General features: G+C 49.0%; 2 protein-coding genes across 3 annotated transcripts in view; one reads left to right on the forward strand and one right to left on the reverse strand.

Annotated features, from left to right (window-relative positions):
• The window catches only part of LOC106751689 (lysine-specific histone demethylase 1A), a 119,504-nt gene that overhangs the window by 44,126 nt on the left and 49,112 nt on the right, over window positions 1–26,266 (forward strand). The gene's annotated exons all lie outside the window — the stretch shown is intronic.
• On the reverse strand, window positions 18,213–23,188 carry LOC106751688 (protein toll). Its single transcript, XM_014632696.1, has one exon. The coding sequence runs from the start codon at window positions 23,108–23,110 to the stop codon at window positions 19,397–19,399; it is 3,714 nt and encodes a 1,237-aa protein (XP_014488182.1). The 5' UTR covers window positions 23,111–23,188; the 3' UTR covers window positions 18,213–19,396.

Consider the following 26,266-nt stretch of genomic DNA (forward strand, 5'->3'; position numbering starts at 1 on the left):
GCGATCGATCACGAATAAGTGCGATTAATGTGCGGCCACGGAATCAATTCGCGCGACAGCAGCAGGATCGCACGATATCTTTGTTAAACGCTCGCTCGCGCTTACCGCTTATCCCACGTAAATATTGGCGCGTCGGTCGAGGAAGCGAAGGAGCATTCGCTAATGTTTATTTGTTGCTCGCAACAACATCATACTTGTTATTCACGGCGCGAGGGTACAACCCGGAGCTTCTTCCACCACGCGGAGAGAGAGATGCGAGCGAACCCCCTTCCCCCCGATGCGTTTATTTCGACGGCAGAAGCATCGTCCCCGGTAAGCAAATGATATCTACGCTGTCCCACCTTTTGGAATGCCATAAATAAGAATTCGCTCGATAATGTATTTGAAAGCCCGTACGTTTTATTTCGATCCCTTTTTATTCTTTCCGGATTGTATAACCGCGAAAAAATGTATGCGCAAATATATTTCGACGGTCGTGCCTTGCCTTTATATGCTGCCTGCCTGCCACAGTGGATATGAATTTTCGTGCAGCACGGTCGTGTATTCCCACCATCGGCCGCCCGTATTCTTCCCAGTGGTGCTCACCGTTCTCATGTTCATTCTCTCTCTTTCTCTTTCATCGTCGGCGCGAGCGATGCGAAGTGGCGATCGTCGCGTCGAAGGTGGAAACGCGCGCCCGTTTGTGCGGATACGCGTAATCGCTTTGTTGGCCTTCTTAATTTCCCATAGAAGCAACGGCTCGCACGGGGAAAACCAAGTTCGCGCACGCTCGTGTGGATCGTGAAGTGTATTGTTCGACGACCGTGACTTTTATAATGATAGCGGGCAAGCCAATTTGTACGCATTTCTTTCTCTCGGTCGGCCGGGTTTGCACATTGTCTTAATTACGGACGAAAAAAATGTGTCGCGTTACTTACGTGTCATTACGGTAGATCCACCGGCGATCCTCCCCGCCGCTCCCGTGGAAACGCGGTAACTAGTTACGGAGTATTATCCGCATAACCGCACCGTGAAATGCGCTTTTATACGCTGCGAGCGGTTTTACGCAGCGGGGGTAATCGTCTAGCGTATAAAGCAAATTAATTATTTGCCGGTTGTGCCCGCGCGTGCTTTGCGAAGCACTGCATGAGGGGTAGCCGCGCTAAGCGAGAGAGATCCGCGAAAGGAAGAGCTTAATTCGAAGGAGAGAAGGATAGGCCGGCAACGCACGTGAATTGTTGACATTCGTATAATACACATTTCATTTACGTAATTAACGGACTGATGTATAGCTACATCGGCGAGCGAACGAAAAACCATTCATAATACGGCCACTCGCCACTCGACGATTACTCATGCGCGATACATATCGCATGAGTTGAGAGAGAGAAAGCCAAACTGTGAATGTCTAGTATATATATTTAACTACACAGTACACGATATTGCACAACACAGTAGAAATTGTATGTACAAATGCGAAAAGTCAACATGAAATGGTCAAACACAAGTGACGCGTTTGTTCTCTGCAATAAATCTGTGGAATTAAAGATTCAAAAAAAGGTTAACGAGTATATCATAAGAGCAAGCTTTTTCTAGTTTCTATAGATCTATCCCAGGTAGTCGCAATTTACTTTTAAGAGCGTTAATGTAGCATCACAATTTCGACTCGGGTATTTTTTTCACCAGTTCCTAATAACACATACATCTGCTCGGTTGTTCGTATTTTCACGAGCATGTAGCCAGCGTTACGCCGCGTCGCGATTTTCCGCGAGTCGACAGGCTATTGATCGGGACAACCGATCGTGAATAATTCAATCTTCGTTTGCGAGAAACCGAACGGACGTTAGGAGCGCATTAATGCGGTCTACTAACGAGAGTGTGGATTAATCTGGCATACTCGCATTGACAGACTCAACGTGTCGTAAAACGGGAGGCACCATGCCATCGTCGCAGCGGTCTTTTTACTCTGCAAAGACCGCAGATACATGGTCCAGGCTGCAAGAGAGACAGACAGACAAAGAGAGAGAAAGAGGGAGAGGGCACGAAGGGATAGAGAAATGGTGGGAGATTAAGAAGGAATACGACGGAGCGAGCACATCGATACTAAAGACAAAGACGCGAAGGGAGCGGAAGATAGGGACGGGAAAAGGGGAGTCGTGTGGCGCAGGACGCAACAGAAACGACGGATAGCAGGGAGGAAGGGAAGATGGGAGAAAAACAGAAAGAGAGAGAGAGAAGGAGGGGGGGGGGGCAAGAGAGCAAAGAAAGAGAGTGAGAAGTAGATTGAGGTTGATAGGAAAGAAAATCGCACTCGCACGGCGTCTCGTTAGCTTGTTAACTTGCACGCAACACCTTCGGCTCAAATACCGGATACGCCGGTCGCTCTCTTCTTTTCCCTCGCGCGAATGCGCCTCTCTCTCTTCCTCGCTCGCTCGCTCTCCGTCTCGATCTCCTCTCTTCGCTCCTTCGTCTCCCCCTCCCACCTCATCTCCTTCACGAGGCAAACCATGCACCCACCTTGTAGCAACAGCAACCCCCTCTTTCCTTCTGCGCGCCGACCGTCTTCTTTCGTTTATAGCCGGTCCATCAACCCTTTCTGCATGATCCTGTCCGTCGGAGAAATTCGCGGAGACATCGCGAATCTCGCGCAGAGATCCCCTCGTTCTTGTCCCTCCCTCCTCTCTCTTTCTCCTCAGGAAATCGCGTTGCTCCTCGAGCTACCGCTCACCATCGCTGCCGTTGTTCCTGTAGGAAAACTCAGTAAGACGCTTTTTCTCGAGCGTTAGCTCGGCTCCGGGGTCTGTCCTCGTTGTTAAGCGGCGACGCACGGAAAGGTCGGCGCTCCGCCCTGACGAAGTAGTCTGTCTCTCTCACTCTTTCTCTCTCGGTACCGGCGAGCGAATGGTATTAGCTCTCTCGGAGACAGGTTCCCGGAGAGAAAGAGAGAGAGAGAAAGAGAAAAGTTGGACGAGAAAGTAAGGGATAAGGGAATGGAACGGTGAGTACGCGGAAATCGGGAGCACGGTTCGTTGAATTATTTCTCTCCATTGGATATTGACATTCATTTGTGTCGGCCGTAAGTTCGCCGGCTACGAGGACGGAGACGTAAGTCGGCGAATTGCATTACGTTCTTTAGACGTGGCTTTGTTGTCTATCGAGATGTTTCCACGTTCCTTCCGAGCTGCTGCTGCCGTTATCCGTAAGCACCTTATTTTTCGGCGCTTCGTAACGGCCGGACGAAGATTATCCTAAACAAGATACTTAGCACGCGTTTAACGTTCGAAAGCGATCCTTCTTCGAAGACACGCGTTATCTCGGAGTTCCGTCAGGAAACTAATTATTACGTTGGCTGCCACTGTGTCACAAAAAAAACCATATATTTTTCAAAATCTATTCTAATTTACATTTTTCTTATTTTTCTACATAGTCCCAGATCTTATCTATCCGACACTTCCTCCAACGATCTGGTAATTTTTTAATTCCGGTATAAAAAGTTCACGCACATGTATCAAACCAATTGCACACGAACTGCTGCAACTCCTTGTTCGTTATGAAGCGCTGTCCACTAAGGGCTTCCTCGAGTGGCCCAAACATATGGAAGTCGCATGGTGACAGGTCTGGACTGTAGGGTGGATGTTCTAGGACAACCAAGTGCGTATCGGTTAATTTTTATTGTGTTATTGTTGCGGTGTGGGGTCTGGCGTTGTCATGGAGAAACAACACACTTCTGATCGGAATGCCGCGCTTTTTTGACCGATAGGCAGCTCGAACATGGTTAAGAAGATCACAATAATAGGCAGCATTAATGGTTCGACGTTCTTGAAGAAAATCGACCATCTGCCTCGGTGTTCTGCGCTGTGATGCTGGTGCGGGGACGGTGGCAATGTTTTCAACACGCTCTCGTCCTTTCTTAAATTCGTTACACTACTGCTGCACCCGAGCCCATGAAAGGGTTCTTTCCCCGAACTGTGGGAGTAAACGGCGCCGAATTTCAGCAGCATTTACATTTTTGTTGACGAGAAACTTAATAATAACACGTTGTGCAACTACGGGGTGTACCTCTTTCTCGCTCATAGTAATTGCTGCTGAGAGTAAGTGGCGCGCCAACGTTATTACGGCCTTCCACATGACTCCCTCCACTGTCCAAAACGTTGCAGACCCCTCACGCCACCGACGGGTGCGCAATTTAAAAAGGCTCGTTTATATTTGATCCACCTTCGTACTTCGCAGGGATTTGTGTTTGTCCGTTGAGTGTGTTCGTTCTGCGACTCACGATCCGCACGGTCTCCGTGCGTCCTCGAGTGTGTTGGCCGCTTATCGAGCGGAATTGCCGGACAGTCGCAAGCTAAGTCGAGAATCCGTGATCGTACATCAAACAAATTACCGAGCGTTGCTGCGAATGGTGCTCCAGTTTGAGGACACCGCTTTAACGCACCGCTCGGCAGCATACAACTAAATATGCGCTGTATCCCCCATCCCCCTTTCTCTCTCTCTCTGTTCTCCTTATCGCATCATCTCGGCCGTAAATGCCGCCGCCGTTTTCTGTACGTTTGTGATTGCTGGCGCGGCCGTTTATCTAAAAGAAAAGCAATAGAAACGAAAGAGAAAGAGAGAGGGAAAGAGGGAGAGACGCAAACGATAGTGCACTGTGCGATAAGGCCGAGATTCATCGATAATTCGCGCAATGAGCATTTTTCACAAGTCGCTCGCCGCTAAGTCATCGCGGCGGTAGCAATCATTATTGCTAGCGCGGTCGATATCGATCGAGCATCGCCGACGATATTAATTATTAGAGCGTCGGCCCGACGCGCCGCCAATCCTTACGATAAACCTCTCTCCCCCCCCCCCNCCCCCCCCCCCCCTTCCCCCCCGTTAAACCCCGCTCTATCTTCGTAATTCATCTCTTTCGAGTCGCGTACTCCCTCCTCTTCTTCTCCTCCTTTCCTTCCCCCACTCTTTGTATCCGATGCGCACGATGGATCCACGTGAAATTTAAAGCGCCATATCTCCGCAGAGGCCCGAGAATCGAGATGCAATCGCACGATTCGTCGGCGCGTCTGCTTTTGGTCGTCGCGTCCTCTTCCTCATCCTCCCGCTCGTTGTCGTCGTCAGTGGTATTTAATTAAAGAAAAAGAAGGAGGGGGCAAAAACGAGCGGCAGATCTTGGAAAGGTCATCGTTATGTCGCGGCACATTAGCCCCGAGTGGCGCGTTTAATTACTACCGCGATGTTACCATCGCCCCGCGTAAACCGGCCTTAATGTAACGTTCGGCCGACACAGTGATGGTGTGTGCGGACCGTTGTTGCAGTCGCTGCGATCCTCCACCGACGAAATGGGTCTCATCGACCTCTCTCTCTCTCTCTCTCGAATTTCATCGGCTGGACGAAACTTTCTACTGCACGCGCGTCACACCTGCCCACACCGGGTGTTACCGATGTAACTCTCCGAACTTACCTATCTATCTGCAGCTCAAAGTGCTCCTTCGGTATTTAAATCTATCCGTAGAAATCGTCATTCAATGGTTCTTTTAATAAGACGCTAGATTGAAACGCGATGGCGTTCGATAACAAGTAGAAAGGAACTCGTACTATTCCGCTTCGCCATACTACGTTGGACAAATATTTATCGTAGGAACAGGATCGATCGTCCGTCGTGTTAGCTGTTCCTATTTCATAGATATATTTTAGCTATATTTTAATTCTCACAATTAATTTTTTCCCCAAATATATGTGTGCGTAACGCAATATTTCAATTGTGTCACATTGAGGCGAAATAATGTAAAAAGAGATTTCTAACCCCGAAGGATCCGAGATGAGATGCCGTACGGTCGGCTTCACGTATTCTATTGTTATTCTAGACGAAGAGTTTTCAGCCTTGTACAAGGCATGAAGTTGGAAATCCTAGAAGTAACTTTAGTTGTAACAGCTCTAATTATAATAGTTTCAACCTATGTGTGGAGGACTAAAAATTGTACCTGTAGCAGAAAATTTCTCTTTGGAGAATGGTGCAGCATACATGATGCACAATGTGAATGACGAGCGATTTTCTACGACGCACATACCTGACGTTTATAATTAATTTTCGGCAACGTATATCTATATTGATTACAGTGAAAGGATTAAACAATTCCGAGATAAACGTTAACGCAGCACGGAACACTATACCGACAGTGTGGATCCAATTTAAGGATCGACCGACGAGTTTCTCTCTCTCTCTCTCTCTCTCTTCCTCTGCTTTTCGCGGCTGGACGATGTTCGAGCGAGACGAAAACTTGAGGGCGCATAAGACAGAGAACGCGTTTCTTGTCATACCGTTGGGAGGATGGGCGCTAACCGTCCCCACCTTCATGCCCGCGGCGACCGGACGACCGGGCAACCGAGCGAGACATGCAAGGAGTCTCGACAGGACGAATACCCCGGCTCGAGAGAGCGTGTTCCTTCCTTCTGTCGAAGAGAGGAGGCCCCGTTCGGGACGCTACCGACCGCAAGATCGGCTCGATCGGTCCCGCCGTTCTATTCAATTGCGTACGTGACACAAAGAACTGAGGAGGAAAGGGTGAGTGAGGTGTCCCCCTCCCTCTCGGACTGTTCGTACTTCCAGTTCTTCCGCTGATCGCGGCGACCGATCCTGCGGAAACGTTGTATGCGACCGCTCGGGAATCGTCTTTAGCCTCGCTTCAGCCTGTGAGCCATGCATTGCGCACCAATTTCAACACGGTCGGGGGATATATACTATTTTCTTTGTACACAATTACGGCGCACTTCGTACGGCCGAGAGAGACGTCCGTCAAACTTTCTAGCTGAGGGCGCGCGATTCAGCGCGTCGCTCATTAAATGGCCACCGGTGGTGTCGATTTATTTTAGCACGGCGTTGTTCTCGAAGGCGAGTTGAGAGTCGCGCGACTCGTCGGTGTGAGAAATCGTCCTGCCACGCGCGTTACGTCGTTTGCGAGAAACCTCTTGAATAAACAAATTGCGATACATGATAGATGATGTCCCGACAGATACGTCACCATCTCTCTCTCTCTTTTCTTCTTGTTGACCTTCTTTTCACTCTTTTCTTCCTTTTCATCGCCTCGTATTTGGATTTTGTTTGTTGTCCTTGTTTCATTCCGTTCTCGGGCGCTACTTAAGTTACACGAGATTTTTCTCTCGCTGTTTTCCGCACGCAAACACACACACACACAGGTATACACAGTGTGCTTATCGACGGTACGGACATCCCGGCGTCGGAGTGCAAAATGGCGAGAGGAAATATTTATTCGGTGTAGGTAGGCGGAATTAACTTTTACCCTGCGCCTGATTTTTCCCTTCTTATTTTCGAGCCGTGATTTCTGCATAAATAGCGATTGCGTTTTATTCAAGAAAATTGAAATACGGAGACGATGAGAAAACGGAAGAAGCGTTTATGTGGATTTATTTTACGTTGCGCCGTCCTCATCGTTGTATTGACGCAGAGATCCCCCGTTTCGAATTTCTCGATATCGTTCTACCCGCGATTTCTGGACCCGTGCGATCTCCCAGGCAATGCGCTCAGACGGAAGTATGGTAATAAAACTCCGGAGTTAAATGTTACCACGAGAGAGAGAGAGAGAGAGAAAACTAACCTCCTCCCCGCTACCCCCCCGAGAGCGCACAGTTTCGTTGTAGAAACTTAAGCAGCCATCGGAATAGAAAAATTTCTTCGTCGGAGTTGCCTTGCGGAATATAAAGTACCGCTGAGGTTAGGGGAGGACGGAGAAGAGCCGAGAGAAAGAGAAAGCGTCGCGTTCCTTCTGCGAAATCGCTCGGGCGAGGATCCTATCGGCCATCGGATTGATTCGATTTACATCCGCCGATATTTTAGCTCAATAAAATATACGGACACGCGAACTGCCCTGAATTAAGGAAGACGTCTCTTTGGGACACCTCGGTCGACCGTCATATTCGACTCACAAAATTCCAATTTTATCATCATCGCGCCGTCGAAGCCGCAAGTCGTTATAAGCGTAGTCTACAATGGGCAATACGTTCGTAAAAAGTAAGGATAAGAAATTGTTGAATCATATTCGAATGTAAGAAGAATAATTGACTATGATTCGTTAGTTCCTTACTTGTAAATATACGTTATAAATAAGCGCGCAATCTTGCAGCAATATCGATATATCAGAGTGATCGGCGAGTGAATTGAGGAAGTTGTAAATCTCAGTATCATATTTTCAGTATTAAAGCAACTATTTATCACTATAAATTTAGTTATATTTGTAGTTTAGAATTAAAACTAGCACGCTAATCTTCTAACAAAGAAGTGTCAAGTTTTGTCGCAACTACCTTAGCTGTCGAATAGTCAATTTTTTTCTAATCGCGCGAGTAGTTAAACAATATTTTATTGTATACATAACACACATTTCATTGGATTCTTATTAAACATATTTCATCTTACAATCTCCTTATATTGAATAGAAGCTCGGGCTTCGTAGTTAATGTCGGACGAACGAGCGGATTAGCTGTCCGTCACGCCGGTAAAAGACGAGTAAAAGGATGCCGCGCGTACACGCGCGTGTACGCTTTCGCAAATCCCGAAAGTACTTTGTACGCGAAATTTCATTATGGAAATCGCATTCCCGAGCGGGTTACGAAAAGTATTCAATCGTTCTTTTTTGTCTTTTTCAGTGTCGAGCGAGTTTGATCGGATAACGCGTAAAAGTTTTATCTACATACTTGGGGACGGTGGGGATTTTTACGCGCGCGCGGCCCTCGCGTACCAGTTAATGCTTCGTCCTTGATTTCCATTTATGAATCCCCGGAACGATTTTCTGAATGCAACTCCGTAAACTACATTTTTACAGGTGGGCCGCGTGTCTCAACATCCTCTTGGACGTTGTCGTGGTAGTTGTTGCTACTCGTCTCGCGTCTCCCGGGGATTCTTACGGATCGCGCGAGATCGTCGCGACGAGAATTACGGCACACCGGAACCTTCGACGATACGTGCCGATAAATCCAACGAGAGCGCGCGCGTATTAATCATTCGGTGCAGTTCCTACGTATCACGATCAGCGTATAACTTAATTCCTGTTTTAGCCGAGTGTTAAATCGCGCATGTCCGCGCACATCTGAGGCGCGGAAGGACATAGATCTCTCACCCTCGTGTTAACGCGCCTCTCACTCTCTCTTTTGCTCGCTTTTCCTCGCTCTTTCTCTCGTGTTCCGATCGACCGCGGAACCTCGTGATCACGTTGGCGCTCCTACTCTATTCACAACCGCGTGGAAATTGCGTGAGGAGTTATTGCGCACGCGAAGGGGAATGCGATTTGCATCGATATTATCGGAAAAGTCTCGTTGAAAAACCATTTTGACGTCTGTTACAAAAGCGCGATATAATTGCGGTGATCGCGCGGTAAGTCGTAAATGCGTCAGGGGGGAGCATTTTGCTTCCTCGAAATTTTCATTGTTTTATGCTCGCACAACCGTCGCCCGTGACGCAGAATCGGACAGGGATGGTTGTGCTCGAGAATTTTGATCGTTTGCAGCTGTGCTCATTTTCTTCGGCGGCAGATGTTCTTCCTGCAAGGCTGCGCTTGCGTGTACGAGGTTGCGCGCGTGTACATTCTCTCTCTCTCTCTCTCTCTTTTATGATTATTTTACAGCTCGCAGAAACTTGCCGTACACGCGCACCACTGACGTGTTGTACATGTGTGCAGTCGATCGTATCACGGATATGCCGAAAAAAGAGACGAAAAAATGACTCGTCGATAAGAACAATTAATTCATTGCGCCGTGCGACGCGTATCTCCCGATAAGAATGTCACCGTCGCGTCAACGGTTCTACCACCACCGCGGCTCGTTACATCTTAATAGCAACGTATCTCTTCCCTAAAGACGACACAAAACAATATCATCTACATACAAAAGCACTTGGATCGCGCGCTAAAGTCAACAATGTGCGGTTTGGCTTAACTTTGCATCTATCATCGGGATCTTTGTGAATGTCATTAAAACCGGAAGGCCATAGAGACCATTACATTTTTGTACTCTTCGACCTTCGGCATGTTGCGCTTAACTTCGCATCACGTTCGCCACGCATTAAGTCGATCGTAGTTTGTCCCCGACAAACTTAACGTTAGTGTAGTTTGTATTAACATTTAACACTTTCAGTACGAGCGCCGGATATAGTTGGTGACAGAGTATTATATCTTATTGACGTATTAAATTAAGCACAATTATTATTTAACGCTTAGGAAAATCTTCATACAAAAGAGGACTGACCACGCGCTACGTGTGCATTTTCTAAGCGGCGCCTCGTACAGCGGGAGTGTCACGGCGGACAGAGCGCTCGAAAGGTTTAAAAGACGACTCGCGTATATTAACGTGTTTACGATGCCAACAATTAACCTTTGGACTGTGCTCGGAAGCGATCGCTGTGCGCGGTATAGCGAATTGTTCGTCACATAGTACCATTTTTGCGCGTTACATTGTTAAGAAATAAGGATTAAAGATGTTGAAGGTGCACGATGAAGATTTTTGTCACACGCCTATTCCCGTTACAAGCTTGAATCGTTGTTTCGCACGAACCGAATGTCCAACGAATCGCACGCTTTGCACGTGTTCGCTTGGAGTGCAATGCATTAACTGATGCGAGAATAGATCTTATACGGGAAGTTGTAAGAAACGCCGTCGTTTCCGCCATATCGGTCGCGACAATGAAATTTCAACCGGGGGAGATCCACGGCAGTTCTCGGCGCAGCTCGTAGTTACGGGACAGAGTGCAACGGCGGACTGAAAATGTCGAAAAGTTCGGCGGATTGTCAGCTGGCTTTAATGCGCAGCGAAGCGTGTCAACGGTCCAATGGTATTATTACCAAGTCCGCCGCACTTGTAACCATATGCGAGCGCCGGAATGGCCCCGACACGCCCCGCGACTCGAGCAGTTGCGCTCGCAAAGAGTTGATTAAAGTCACCCGTCGCTGCAACTTGTATTTTCGACCTCTCTCGAACCCTGCGCGAAGAAAAAGGAGAGAGAAGTGAGCGAGTGAGAGAGGGATTGGATCCAATTCAATGTTCCGCGAAAGTGCTTTGTAATCGATCGAGCGCAACTGGCCTCGGAATGTTTCTTCCGCCGGTGTCAGTCCAACGGCAACGACGACGGGCTGGGAAGGAGGCAGGGAGATCTACCTCCGTCAATATTAGCGATGCTTGTTCGGGATGAGCAACACTTGCTTAATAAATCGAATTATCCGGCGCTCGCGCGGCGGCGGGCTTCGTTAAAAGTCCATTTATCCGTGGCGCGTCGTAACGGGTAGATCGTGAAATCACGGAATACTTCTCCACCGCGGGATCCCCGGGATGTGCAACGCTCGTCAAGCTGTGACCTCTTCATCATCGATGACGAGAGGTCGACGTATCTGCTCGCTCGGGGGAAATTAATCCGCCTCGCACCGGCTGATTAATCGCGTTTGACAGGGTAAACTAGAAACTCGTTTGCTGCATTAGCTCTTAAATGAGATCCGAACTGTTCCCGGATGAGCCTCGCGAAACGAACTTATTTCAGTAGTCACCGGCGAAGAGCTATCCTCGAGCGCGGAAAGTACACATTGCAAGAAATCGCGCGATGTCTTTTGAAAAAGATTTTGAAGATAGTATGTCAATTCTTCGAGTGGAATCTCATTCGAAACTTTGTCAAAAGTGTTTTTGTTCAGAACAATTCGCGAAGTAATGACAATTTTGCCGCTCAACAAGCTTGAACTAATAAATTGACCATAAACTTATCATCGAAAAACTCCAATTACAACGATAGGGCTCTGATTATAACTGGCTTGAGGTAAGGCTGAAGATCGTGTAATTTTCAATCTAAGGAATGATAGAGACACGACGCCGATTGTAATGATATTTTTCGATCAGCGAGCAGTCGTTAATCGTGCTCGGTACGTGCGCGAAATATGTGTGCCGCGCGCGAATATAAATACGAGACACACAAAAGACGATATCTTTCGTGACGAATAAGAGGGTGAAATTAATTGCCGGTCATTATCCGGAATACCGTAGCAGCGTTGCGCGGCTTAATGTCATTATTCTGCTTTGCCCACATTCGAAAGTTCACATAAAGACCACGGATGATTTCTGCGGGTTATTATGATGTTACACGGTGCCTTTGCGCGCCGGCGACGACTGTACATTTATATATATATATATACATGCGCGAGGGGGTAACCGACTATACGAGACGGTTCGCATAATCAGCATAAGCCGCAGCGCACAGCTACACGGCGTGCAGAGGATAGCGCACACGTGTGAAATATGCATTTGCTCCGCGAGACAATGCAAGCGGGACACTAAATTCTCAATCGCGATAACTAAACTACGGCGGCAACATTTGCGTACACGCAATTGTACACACGTTGCCCGAGCGAGTGAGCGGAGTATAAAGTTCGCGAGACGTAACGGCATCCGACGTCGCTTTCGATTTGAAGGTACGGCTTTTTATGCCCGACTTATCGATCTTCCTCTGCCGACGGAGAGATGTGCAAGTAACGTGCAATTATAGTTAAAAATATATGTATATAAAGAGCGCAATTACTCGGTAAATAAATTCGAGGAGAGAGGGTGGAGGGAACAGAGTTTTCAAGAATTATCGAAATCAATCACAATTAAGCGCGCGATTAATTACAGCTCTCCTCCCGTTTCACCCAACAGTCGTGATCGCAGGTGATACAGATTCGCGTATGATTCAATACGATGTCGCGAAGTATCTTTCCGAGTTCTCTGAGGAATAACGACGACTCTCGGGCGCTCTCGCGACTGGCAGGGGCGATTTGCGGCTTGGACAGCTCAACGACTTGTGATAAAACGCGGTTGCTCAATGATCCGACGCCGGGCAATTTGAATTGATCGCCGGTGTTGATTCGAATCTTCTCGCAGAAGAGAGAGGACGCGGAGATGAGACCGGACGACGACGAGGCGCGCGTGTGCCGTTGCGGCGAACAGAAATTCCGTTATACCGCATAAAGCATTGACGACCAGATTAGCGGGCGGCGGGAGGAGGTCGTCGGCAGGCATGCGGGCTGCATTCTCAAGGAACTGCTTTAACTACTGCGCGAACGAGTTAGCGTGCTGCGAAACGTAGGGAAGCAGGCCGGTCTTATGGCCGCCGGGACGAAAGAAGCGAAGAATAAGCCAGTCTACCTCTCTCTCTCTCTCCCTTTTCCCTTCGCACTTTATCGTTCCTAATTCATTATTTTCCGTAGTAAAGACCGCCGACTTTATGCGCGGTATTAAAATTCTTTCCCCGGCGGTCGTTTTATCGCGAAGCCGTTACTCGATGGAGCTCGCACTATCGACTTCCTCTTACCTCCTCCTTCTCTCTCACGTGGAGAACCGCATTATATTATTGCTTGCACGCTGCTCCCGTCGCCTCGACTCAAACGCGGTATAAAGACGTCGGCCGTATCAATTTTACGGCCGCTCTTTAATTTGAGATTCCGTCGCCTCCGCTAATTTCTTACCCCGCGTTGCTCCCGCAACGTCCGTGTCGCGCGTATAATCTCGTCTTATTAAGTCTTGCGCGAACAAAGTGGAACAGGTTTATAAACTTGCCTTACGCAATCGCTATTGTCAATCAGACGGGCGTTATCAAAAATCGCCACTTCGTCCAGTTCGTTAACTAGCCGACGCTGAATAGACGTTCCTTTCGCTCCCACTCTTCTGTCCACACTCAGAGAAATGTTTCGTAGCTCGAATTCTAAATGTCACATGGTAAAATGTATCGCTATTTTTTGTATCTGCTAGGAAATTGTACGTTAATAATTTACAGCAGCGACATTCTAACAATATGTGTGCAAGAAAATTTAGGTCCTGTTACTAATATTGAATGAGAAACCGATCTTAATCCGGATGGGCTCCACAGAGAGCTCCACTTTTTTACTATATTAGACAAATAGTTGAAATAAAAATTCTCTGTCGCCTATATTGATACAACACGTGTGTGAATGTCCGCTAGACATCTGTCCGTAATTTCTCGTATCTAGATAATTTTTGCTAGACCTGCATTTTTTCGAGTGTACGCTTCCGTAGAAGCTATATATCCGGACCATTGAAATCTCGCGCTATCCTCCCCCTTCTGTCCGTGTAATTCCTTCCTCCTTCGTCTCGCCGCGGCTGTCCGGAGGCCTGCTGTATAGTGGTATCTCCGATTTTTCTCGGTACATTAAATTATACTCGAGGGGACTGGTTGACGGCCACGAGCCCGCCTTGACCAGGGGCTTTCAGCGAGGAACTTCAACGAGTGTTTTACCCGTGATATGTTGTTAAGGACTTGTTAATTACAAAAGTGGCAGAACAGGATCGGCAGATAGGAACGTTGACTCGTTACCGGCTCGTCGCCGGCCGGTGCTTAGGTCTACCATCGTCGATCGCCCGGACGAATATCGCGATTAGAATTTTCCACGCAATCACGACAGCTTTTGCTGTTTCGACGGTTTATCGCGGAATTTCTCCTTCATCTTCCTTTTAATGCGTTCTTACATATTTCTATTCTCTAAATCTCTCATAGTGGAAATAACGGTATAGTAGCAATTTCTCTCGAAACTATAGTTGAAAAATATTGTCGCTTTGAATCGCAAAAGTGAATGTTTCACTCAAGTTCAGAGCGGATTCTAACTCTATCTGAGCGAATATTTAACTCGATTAGAGTAAATACGTTCTTGTGACGATCAAGTACAATTTCAAGTGAAAATATTACACACGTAAAATTTCAGCACGGAACATGTTGATGTAGCACGTGAAAGATAAGATTACGCAATGCAATGCATTGATGCAAATTTCTGGAAAGACGTGAACTTTGTTGATTAAACATTTGACCGCGCGGAAAATGCCAGCGGGCGCACTCGCGCTGCTCCCTTTTCGTACAAGAAGATTTTTGCCGAGCACTCTCTTAAGGTTGCGCGGTTCATTTTCCGAGAGCATGAGCATTGGACCCGTTATATACCGTGGCTCTTTTGATCGTGTATTCTCGTGACCTTTGCCGGCGCTCTCGGCTCCCACTTTCCCATCCATTTCGAAAAGATGCAAGCCGCTGAAAATAAAAACGCGGATGCTCCCGGCTTACCGTCGATACAACGTGGCGAATGATTGCGCGACGCGAAGTATATCACGCAACCCAATCACGAACGTCAATTGTTTGATTAGCCGTCGGAAATAATTCATCGAGTCGGACAAATGCCACGCGCATGTTTGATGATCGCCGATATTGCAGAGTCTCTCATGCAGAGTGTCCGAGCCAAGATCGATCGAGTGGTCGCTCAATCGATCTTATGCGCGAACGAATCTCAGGCGGAATGTTAAACGCGCGCGGTCGATCTCTTGACATTCACTATATTGAGGGGAAAAATATTTCGGAAATAAAAGATATTTATTCGATGGATACTAATAACATATTTGTACTTATATATATGTATTTTTTCCCCCGGGAAAATTTTTTCTTAAATCTGTAGTTTTATGAAGCTATTGAATTGTTTGTTCTAATGAAATTTAAAAAATTTCGAAAGAGAGACAGAGGTTTGAGTAAATGTTATTAGTAATTACCGAATAAATATGTTTTATTTTTTGGATATTTCTTCTTTCAGCGTAGATACACTGGAAATTTCCGATCACACGCATCGTATTTGGATATTCGTGTATCATGGCTGTTGATTACTCGAGGAAATGACAAGGATGTTCCAAGTATTGTTCAAATTCAGCGGCATTTGTAACGTAAAATTGTGAAGAAGGAAGCGATAATATCATTAATATTTCGTCGAATAATCGAGAATTTTCATATGTGAATCTGGCACAGACATAGTGTGATTGAGAATTTCTAGCGACCCTACACTAGAAGAAAACTCAATTTCCGCGACTGACACCAAATGCTAATTGTCGAGAAATGTTCGTCGATAATTGATGACCGATATTATCGAGAAGAATTTTCCGCGTGCAGTAAATGTCGAGAGATCAACGCTGGTGAGTGTACATTGTGATTGCAAATTCTTCGTGTCATTAGGCGAACCGCAAAACGGGCGGTCGCGGTATTTAGGGTGGGACTCGCGCGTCCGCGAATAATAATCATTATCACGCGGCGTACACCGTTACCACGATATTTGCGTTATTCCTGGGGATCGATGACTACAATGTCTCTCCTCTTCTGTCTCGCGCTCGGGAGTTCGCATCTTCTTTCTATTATTCTTGGGTAGATATTACTTATTCCGCTGAAGTAATGGTAACAAGACGTGATGACAATGTATACAGACGTGACTCGATTAACATAAAGTATTGTTTTATTCTCTCGAGCTACCTGAGAAAATGGCGCACAAAGCTTGCATCGAAATAGTAGATTTAATTGTCATGCCGTGAATATCGCGCGCGCGCTTTGTCATTTTATTGCATTAACTGAAAATGAGGAACTGCATCACCGTACCGTGTTGTAAATTCGCTTTAACACGCCTTTGATATTCCGGCGAGAGCACGTTTGAGGAGGGTGATACCCTCGCTCCCTTCGCAAAAATATAATTCGAGAAGCGATGCGGCCGGCAGTATCGAGAGACACGTTTTAACGGATCGTTATCCGAATATACAAATCAATCGATCGCGTCGACATTTTTCTCCTTTCCTCCGTGGTTTTTTTTTTTTTTTCGGAAAAATCCAAAAGACGCAAACGTTGGACGTGACTGTGGCAACGTATGATCGATGAGGGGACGGGCGAAAGTCACGCAGTGAGACAAAACAGAACAGGAGGATTAGAAACATAAAAATAGAGCGTTTTTTTTTATTATTCAGTCATAGTTTTTATTCTAATAATATTTTTCTCGTTGTGTCGAATATCTTTCGAGACATGAGATAACCGCTTGCGAGGAAAGCTAAAGAGGACGATTTCACGTTTGTACATTGTGTATATCTCGGATATTTTTAGCAGCGCGTATTTTCGCGTAAACGCGCGCACTTTGAATTCGACCGTCGCATTTCGGATAAGAGTACATGTAATGTCCACCGCGTAAGTAAAATTTGTTTTATCATCAGGTCGCGTTCTGTCTCTTGCTTCGCTTCAGATGTTGTCGAAAAACGCGATCGGGTCCACGCGAGCGCGACTGACTTTCGCGAAGAAGCGTTTCGTACATACACAATTTATATGTACTCCTCGTGCGCGTAAATAAACATGAGTAAGATACAAATTGTTCGTGATTGTTGAATTCGACTGTGGAAGGAGCGATCTGCGGCTTTTCCGACGGCGAAATGGAACTGTCGAATTCAAAAGGTAGAGGCGACTCAGGCGGTGCGCGACGGACAGATTACACTTTCTTAAATTAATCAAATCAATAATCAAAACGTTCTTCGTCGTTCGCACTGCAACGTCACTGTGTCTGCCTGTTATATGTACTCGTACGGCACGAAATTCAGTCGCGAAAGCGCATATCCAACAGTCGCACACTGGAGTCTCTCTCTCTCTCTCCGTCGATCGAGAATCGGGACGAAATAAATAAGACCTAAGGTAATACTTTACAACAATCGTATTCATGCTCGGAATTCGGTCGTTTATCACCGTGGATAAAGAGGGGGCGGGGAAAAACGTTAGTTCTCGTCTCTCGCTGGACAATTCGCAAACTCGTGTATGTATGTGCTTGCGCACAAATCCTCCGGATGAAATGAGAGAACTCGTCGTCAATCGGAAAAATGGGGGAGTAAATGCAGATACAATTAAATATACGTAATTGTCATTAGAAAGATCGGTATCACTGTTGGTACAGTGGCTCGAGTCAAGAGCCTACCTAAACGGCCAAATCGAGGCGCGAAACACGTCGGGACACACACACACACACACACACTCCGGTGTATATCCTGTGAGAGGCGGAGGCTGTCGAGATGGAGAGAGAGAAAGATGGCAACAAAATGAAAGTAATTATCAACGGCAACAACAGTTGCGACAAGCGTTCATCCGACAAAAATGCTTTTAACGGTCGACCGGCAACACTATTTACATTTATTCCGAATGCGTGCCATCCCCGGCAAACTACGAACGATTTTCGTAACAAACAACGCGTTTGTAGAAGAGCAAAGAATTTTAAGTGAGCGCTTACACGAGCGCGTTTTATCGGGCGGCGATGATTGCCCGAGTATGCCGCGACAGCATAGTGGTTTCAAAGAAAACGTTTTTGGCCAAAACTCTGAATTTTGATAAAAAGTATATCCTTTGTATATATATATATATATATGTATATGTAGGTGTATTTAAAGGTATTGAAAAATAATTATTTGTAAGCGACTCAACATTTGTCCCATTTTCTTTTTAGATAAATACAAAATAACTCGATTTTCGTACTAATGGTAATGGTACTAATGGTAATGGTCTTTTAAACGGTACATTGTTTCTTTTATTACGATATTCTTGAATATAAAGGATTTTATTATTTATTATTTTCTGATTCTCTCCAAACCTTATGCAAAGTCCAATAGGACACGCTATACGAATGTAAAAAAGATTAGTTATTTTCAAAAATTTTTAGAAATTCAATATTTTTCCTGAAATATTGGCGAGGAGATATTTTTTTATTGTAAAATTACGCTTACGTCAACTACAAATCTATTAGGTATTACCTCACATCAGAAACAAAAAAAGAAAACAATGAAATTACTTGCTTCGAGGCATGTTTTCATTCATACATACATTCATGTATATATAATACTATAATTATTATTGAAACTAATATATCTAGCACAATTCTGGTAACATGACAGATGTGACTAAACTTTTGAACGAGCAATATTGCTAGCCTCACATTTACCAATGAATGATAAAAGAACAATAAACGATAACAACTTCTGATAATTTGACTACGGGACATTGTAAAATTACATTTATATGAACTTAAGATGAAACTAAAGATGAGTTTTGGCCAAGAAATATCTACGTTAGACCACTGTGGGCTGGTCGTCCGGCTGCAAGCGCATCTCTCTCTCTCTCTCTCTGTCATTTTCTCACCCCATCTTGCTCTCTTTCTACGATCCATGGCGTGCAGGCACACACAAACACACACACACACACACACACACATATATCCACGTTGACACGCGTGCAACACTACCGTCACCTGGCTGTGATTCCCCACGAGCCGAATGGCGCGCTGGTACCATCGCTGTAACTCGAGCGACCAACGCGTGCGACATGTTCTATTTACAACGAGCTTCAACTATCCACCCCCTCGTCGAGTGCGCTCCGGTGCGACTATATAATTTACACAGGTTCTCCGAGAATCGCGCCAGCTTTTCGAACATCTCCGCGTCACCTTATGTACACCTGCTCTCACTCCACGTGGCACGATAGGCGCGCATTTGTACAGACAAATTTGTCGTTTATGTACACACTGTATATATGCATCGTCGGTGACAGGAGTAACGCGTTTAGGCGAACTTGACGATATCATATGTGAACGGACACGGTGCGCGAGGAGGTTCGATTGTTGTGCTGCCGTCGGACCGGCGGCGGCTGCTGCCTCGCGCTCCTCTGCGTCGTCCGCTGATTGTTCGGCACGTCGGGCAGCGCGAAGCGCAGCTTCTCCCAAAAGAGCTTGTCGCCCCACTGCAGGTATGTGTTGGTCTTGAGGTACAGCCGTATGTCCGGATCGAGGTCGCGCTGATGCACGTCGCCTACGAGCACGAGTATCAGCCGGCGTCTCCTGTCCCTGAGCACTTGATGATGGGCCGACTTGAAGTCGAAGCGGCACCACTCAGACTTGATGAAGTTCTCGGACAGCACCATGATGGTGCGGCGGGACGATTCGACCGCCTGGACGATCGTGTCAGCGATGAAGCTGCCGACCGGGAAGTCCCGGTAATGCAGGCACAGTTTGTAGGAGGGATTGCCCATCTCGAGGACCGGCGCGAGCTCCTCCGCGACGAAGGCCTCGTCCTTCGAGCTGTAGCTGACGAACGCGTCGAACAGCTTGTCGCGGTCGTCGCGGTCGAGCTCGCGGTGGCTCCGGTAGAATATCCGCACGCCGAAGCGCGAGTGGAACCAGACGCGCAGCTCGTGACGGAAGACGAAAGCGAGCATGCAGAGCAACATGAGGAGGAGGGAGCCGGCGAGGGTGGCGACGAGGAGCGGCAGGTAGTCCTGCAGCAGCTGCTTCTCGATGATGGTCTTGGTGTAGTTGCGCTGCGCCGCCTCGTTGTCGACGCTGGTGGTCGCGCACACGCTCACCGCGCTGTGGTTGCGCGTCATCGCGAAGCCGAACTCGTCGTCGGCGAACACCTCGTCGCCGAACGCCTCGAACTCGGTGAGGTTGTAGACGCAGCGCAGCGCGGACGCGTCGGCGACGTTGACGCCCGGCTGGCGCGCCCACTCGCGGTAACTCCTGAGATAGTCGCACTCGCAGGACCACGGGTTGCCGGCCAGGCTGAGCTCGAGGGCGGCGGCCGGCAGCGACCAGACCGCCAGGAGGCTGGTCAGCCGGTTGTTCTGCAGGCGCAGCAGGCGCAGCGAGCGCAGCGGCGCGAACGTCTCGTTGCCGATGGCGGCGATGCGGTTGCGCTGCAGGTGCAGCTGCCGCAGCGCGTCCAGGCCCTCGAACTCGTGGCCGCGCAGCTCGCGTATCCGGTTGTCCTGCAGGTGCAGGTCCTCGAGGTCGCGCAGCCCGTTGAACGAGCGGTTCTGCACGATCTCGATGTTGGAAGCGTTGAGGAAGAGCACCTTCAGCTTCTTGCGGCCGATGAACGCGTGGCTGGAGACGAGGCGCAGGTCGTTGCCGTCGAGGTAGAGGCGCGTCGCGTCCATCGGTATCCGCTCCGGCAGCCGAGCGCTGTGCCCGCCGTTCGAGCAGTCGACCACGTTCGCCGACCAGGACTGGTCGTGGTAGCAGGTGCAGTTCTGCGGACAGGTCATCTCGCAGTCGCACGCGTCGAAGTCGCAGCAGTGGCAGAGGGCGAAGCAGTGGGCGTCGTACTTGCAGAGGAACTGCGAGTGGGACGCCTCGACCAGCGGCACGAACGCGTGCTCCCGGTCGTAGAGCAGCTTGCAGTAGATGCTCTCGAGGTCCATTACGCGGGGCTGCACGCGCGTCTGGTTCTGCCGGTTGACGCGCTGCAGCCACTCCATCGTGCAGTCGCAGAGGTACTGGTTGTCGCCGATGTAGAACTCCGGCAACGGCCGGTCCGCCGGCACCGCGCTTATGCGCAGCGCGTACGGCTCGAGGTTGCGTATCTGGTTGCCCTTCAGGTCGACGCGCGTCAGGTTCGGCTTCTTGAAGAACGAGTAGCTCTGCACCTTGGAGATGAGGTTGTCGTTCAGGAAGAGCAGTTCCACGCTCATCGGTATCGCGTTCCCGGTGATCTCGGTCAGCCGGTTCTCGCTGGCGTCGAAGGTGCTCAGCTGCAGCTGCGTCTCGATCTCGTAGTAATTGCCGAGCTCCCGGATCTCGTTCGAGTGTATGTCCAACCACTGCAGCCCGGTCGGTATCATCGCGTAGTCGAACCACTTGAGCCGATTGTCGCTCACGTTCAGCCAGACGAGATTCGGCAGGTGGGTGAACAGCCCGGCGATGTCGGCCAGCTGATTGCCGTCCAGACGGATCGCCTGCAGATTCAGGTTCTCGTCGAAGGTTCCGCTCTCGATGTACTGTATGCGGTTGCGCGAGAGGTTGAGGATCTTCAGTTCCTTTATGCGATCGAACACGCCCTTGGTGAGATTGCCGATGTGGTTCTCGGTCAGTCGCAGCCCGTAAAGCTGCGCCACGTGGTCGAAGGTGCCGCTCGGTATCTCGGAGATGAGGTTCTCGCCGAGGTCGAGGGTGCGCAGCAGGGGAGTGGCCTTCAGGGCGTCCGGCACCGACGTTAGCCGATTACCGTTGAGATGGAGGTCCTGCAGGGACGAGGCGTTCCTCAACGAGCTCGGGTGTATCGTGTGCAGCCGGTTGTTGTCCAGCGAGAGCAGGCTCAGCACGTAGAGGCCGCTCAGCGTGGTGGCGTCCACCACGGTCAACTGGTTGTCGCTGAGCAGCAGCGTGTGCAGGTTGTACAGCGCCGAGAACGTGTTCTCCGGCAGGCTCTCCAGCATGTTCTCCTGCAGTCGCAGTATCTGCAGGCTGTAGAGGTCGCGGAAGACCGTCGGATCGAGCCGGGCGATCCGATTGCTCGAGAGGTCCAGCACCACCAGCCGCACCAAACCGCCGAACGTGGCGGCGTTCACCCACTCCGCCGTCAGCTCGTTGTGCGACAGGTCCAGGACCAATAGCTGCGTCAGCTCGGCGAACAGCCCGGGCGGCAGCACGCCCAGCGTGTTGTTTCGCAGATGTATCTCCTGTATGTCCCTCGCGTCGGCGAACAGCTCCGGCGGCAGGCTGGCCAGCCGGTTGTCGGCGAGCCGCAGGACCGCCAGCGAGGAGAGGCCCTCGAACGCGCGGTCCGCCATGAAGCCGATGGCGTTGCAGCGCAAATCTAGGCTGTGCAGCCGCGTCAGCCCGGAGAACGCCGCGCTCGGCAGCGACTCGATGCTGTTGTTGCTCAGATCCAGTTCGCGCAGACTCGTCAGGCACTTGGCCGCGTGGAAGCGGAAGCTCGCGATGTCGCGCAGCCGGTTCCGCGTCAGATTCAGCACCTCGAGATTTACCAAAGGACAGAGCGCGCCCTCCGGTATGCTCCACATGTTGTTCTCCCCGAGGTCGAGCTTCTCCAGCTGGCGCAGTTCGTCGGTGAAGGCGCCCGCGGAGACCTCGAGCGCCATCGCCGACCAGTCGGTGTTGTGCGTCCTCACGGTTAGATTACGCAGCTCCCGCAGGCCCTTGAACGCGTCGTCCGACAAATTGCCGATCTTGCAATACTCGATTACGAGCTCGCGCAGCTCGACCAACGGCCGGAAGCTGCCGGCGCTCAGGGAGCTCTGGTAGAAGAGACCGTCGCTGCATTCCAGCCGCAGCCGCACCGTGTGCTGCGGCTGTATCACGCTGAAATTCGTGTTCTCCAGCTCGCTGTTGATAGTCCGCAGACGGCACACGAGCGAGACGTCGTCCTCGGCGTCGCCGGTCGTCACCCACTTGCACTCGTCTGGCGCCTTGTAGCGGAGCGCCTTGCTCAGCGACGCGCCGAGGACGCCGAATATCGTGCCCAGCAGTATGGCGAAGAAGGCAGGACTGCCCCGCATCTTTCTCGCTCCGAGAGAGAGAGAGCGGTGATCGATGTGCCCACCACCACCACCACCCCCCCCGTCGTCGACGTCGTCGTGGCCGTCGTCGTCGTCGTTGCCTCTCCTCCCTCTTTATCCCACTAGCAACGCCTCGTGTGACCGGCGTCGATCCATTTAAACCACCGGTCGCCGTGATTTTACCTCGCGTCATCCATATCTCTCTCTCCCTTTCTCGCCTCTACTCCTTGTTCCCGACACCGACGAGATCGGCGCGCCTCTTCACTTCGCCTTACGGCCCCGGCGGTTTCATCCTCGGCGATTCGGCCAGACGACGGTGCGCTTAACGGAACGAACGAGCGAGCGAGAAAGAGAGAGGAGGAACGGGTTCGGCGACCTCGAGATTATCGCCTCCGACGTGGTGAGAAAAATCTCGTGAACGACGAAAAGTCAGCGGGTATGACGCGCGCGTATACGGCTCCGGTAGGGCCCACGGTTCTTCCAGGACTGGTTGGCGAAGTCGTAAGGCCCCGGCGGGCTCCGTTACCCTTCCCCCCGCTGCTCACCTCCTGCCACCTTCCGCTATAGCCGCTCTCACCGCTCCCCGGCCGTCCTTCCTTCTCCCACTCGGTTCTACCTTCTCTTCGTCGTCGTCCTCGTCGTCCGGGTCCCGACGTTCTGGCAAGCCTATAAAAACAAGACAGGTACACTCTCCGGGTCCTTACAGTGGCTCCTTCGCCTCTCTCTCCCTCTTTTTCTCTTTCTGCAACCTCCTCCGTCCACTACGTTCTTATTTCCTCGTCCCTCCTCTCCTTTTTTTTCCATCTCTCTCGCTCGCTCGCTCGTTTTCTCTCTTCGTACCGCGCTTCACTCTCCGCATCTCGTGTTCCCCTCGTTCTCCTCTCCTCTCTCTTTTTCTCTTTTTCGTCCCTGTCGATCTTCCCTCTGCTCCTCCCTTCCTCTCCATTCTTTCGCCGTATCGCCGTTCGATCCATCCGCGAAACCTCGCCGCCTCGCCGTCATCTGTTCTCACATCGTTTCTACGATTCTGTCACGTAGAATGGGGCCGCGAAAAGAAGAAAAAAGTGCGTTTACGCTCTCGTATTCTCGCTTGTCCTGCGCTTCGCAAATACCTTTTACGGATTTCCCGCACGTTCGTGCGTACTCAACGATAAAAACCGCTTCGGTTTGCATTTTGCGCTAATTAATTCGCGCGCGCGTTTTCGAGACGGGTAATGATGAAAGAGCTCATAATCGCCTTTCGCTCCAATTCATTCACTTTGTCGTATTTGATCAAGATAAATTTTCAAGTCTTTCGAGTCGGTGCGCGAGGAATTAACGCAAACAACCTCGTAAGAATAAGAAAGCCTTCACTGTTAAGCACGAGACACGCTTATTTCGATGCTCGAAAACGCAAACAAAGTTTCGCTTGTTACACGGAACCTTTGATTTCAAGCGTCCCTAATGTGTCTTCGGAGTTAGTTCCGTTTTACCTGGCCGAGCCTTTAAACTATATTTGGGATTCGCACACTTTTATCCCATCGAGCGTGAAACGATCGGTCACATTGTGTTAGAAATTGTGTGTAACACCATGTCAAGTGGTCCTAGTAGTCTCCTACGGAGAAGTCCGCCGCCTCCTTTCAGAAAACAGGGCTTAGCAGGCTCGCTCTCTCGTCGTTGGAAAGTGATTTGTTACCTTTACCTGCTCAAAGTAGGGTTCCCCGTCTCGGCGAAGGGTCTTCTAAATACATCCTCATCGCTTAAATCAGCGATCCAACCTGCCCCATTCATCGAAAATTAAATGACTATAGACGTACGCGCCAAGTTGGGAATCGATCATCGACGATCACTCGTGATTACGTCCTTTATCATATGGAATTACGCCGGCCTATATTAACCAGTTAACGTTAACAACAATTATTATATAATGCGATAGCCTGCGTAATTATGAAAAGTAACGGTCAAGGAGAAACCTTAGGAAGAGATGAATACGATTCCATTGATGAACGAACGTCCAGTTTCGGTTTGCGCTCGGTGCGACGTTTGACATCGGTATCGTATTTCTCTAAACTACCGTCTCGATTGTACTTAATGCGCGCTTCTCGATGCATTCTCTCCTTCCACGCGGTGGAACACACGGTGATAACTCACTCGGCGGGAATAGTAAATCGGCGAAACGACGGCCGTGAGAACGCTTCTCGCCGGCATTGTCAGTGCCGATAGAAGAGCGAGTAGACCGCTGATTTCGCAATTAAGCGCGCGTTTTATCATACGTGCTCATTGATCGTTATGATCCCCGCCAAGGCCGCGAGCCTTTAAATCGGTATTATATTTCACTCTTCCGCCGATCTCAGCCAGGCCGGGTAGTAATTGCAGACGCGGTGGACTGCATTTTAGCCATCTATAAGCGCCCGCAATATTATTCCGGGGTGTTTTGCGGATTAACCGTGTATCACGCACTGTAAAACGAGACTGCAACCTGCTAACTACCTCGATTACCTCACGCGCGCGAGCGAGCACACACTTCGCGCCATTCTTTCTCATTACACAAATACCTCGAGTTCTTCCGGGAAAGAGTCACTTTATTCTCGGGATTATTCCCGCCGGCTCTCATCGGGACGCAATTTTTGGCTGATATTACATCCCCATCGCCAATTATCGCTCGCGAGCGCGCGATGATGTACGCGAACTTCTCGTTCCGCCGGCTGCGTAAGCTCATTCTTTCAATCCTTTTTCAAAAATAAGACAAGAAAGTTCAAGCGCTTCTCCACACGAATGGCGCTATATTTTATTAAAAGAATAATATTAGAGAGTAATATTCTACAAAGTAATAGGAATAAAAATGGTATCCAGTTTATGCGCTTCATTAGTCGAATAAGATATACAAAAGAAATTTAAAAACATGCGATAAAATATATAAAAAAAGTATTGCTATATAATATAATACAATGGAAGGAGAATGTTATTTAAAAATTATTGCGCGATAGAAATTATATTAATTCCTGTAAAAGAAGCGATATCAAAAAGTTACGCCAAATGAGCATAACTCATTCAGACTTGAAAGCATTCCGATGACGTTTCTTTATTGTGAAACTTGACGATTTTGTACTTTGAACTGGAATATGTGCTGCGCACTTTGTCGTTATACAGATCATTTTTGATTGGGGGGGGGGGGGG

This window comes from Dinoponera quadriceps, unplaced genomic scaffold (genome assembly GCF_001313825.1).
Source record: "Dinoponera quadriceps isolate SergipeBrazil2010 unplaced genomic scaffold, ASM131382v1 scaffold115, whole genome shotgun sequence".
NCBI classification, from domain to species: Eukaryota; Metazoa; Arthropoda; class Insecta; order Hymenoptera; family Formicidae; genus Dinoponera; species Dinoponera quadriceps.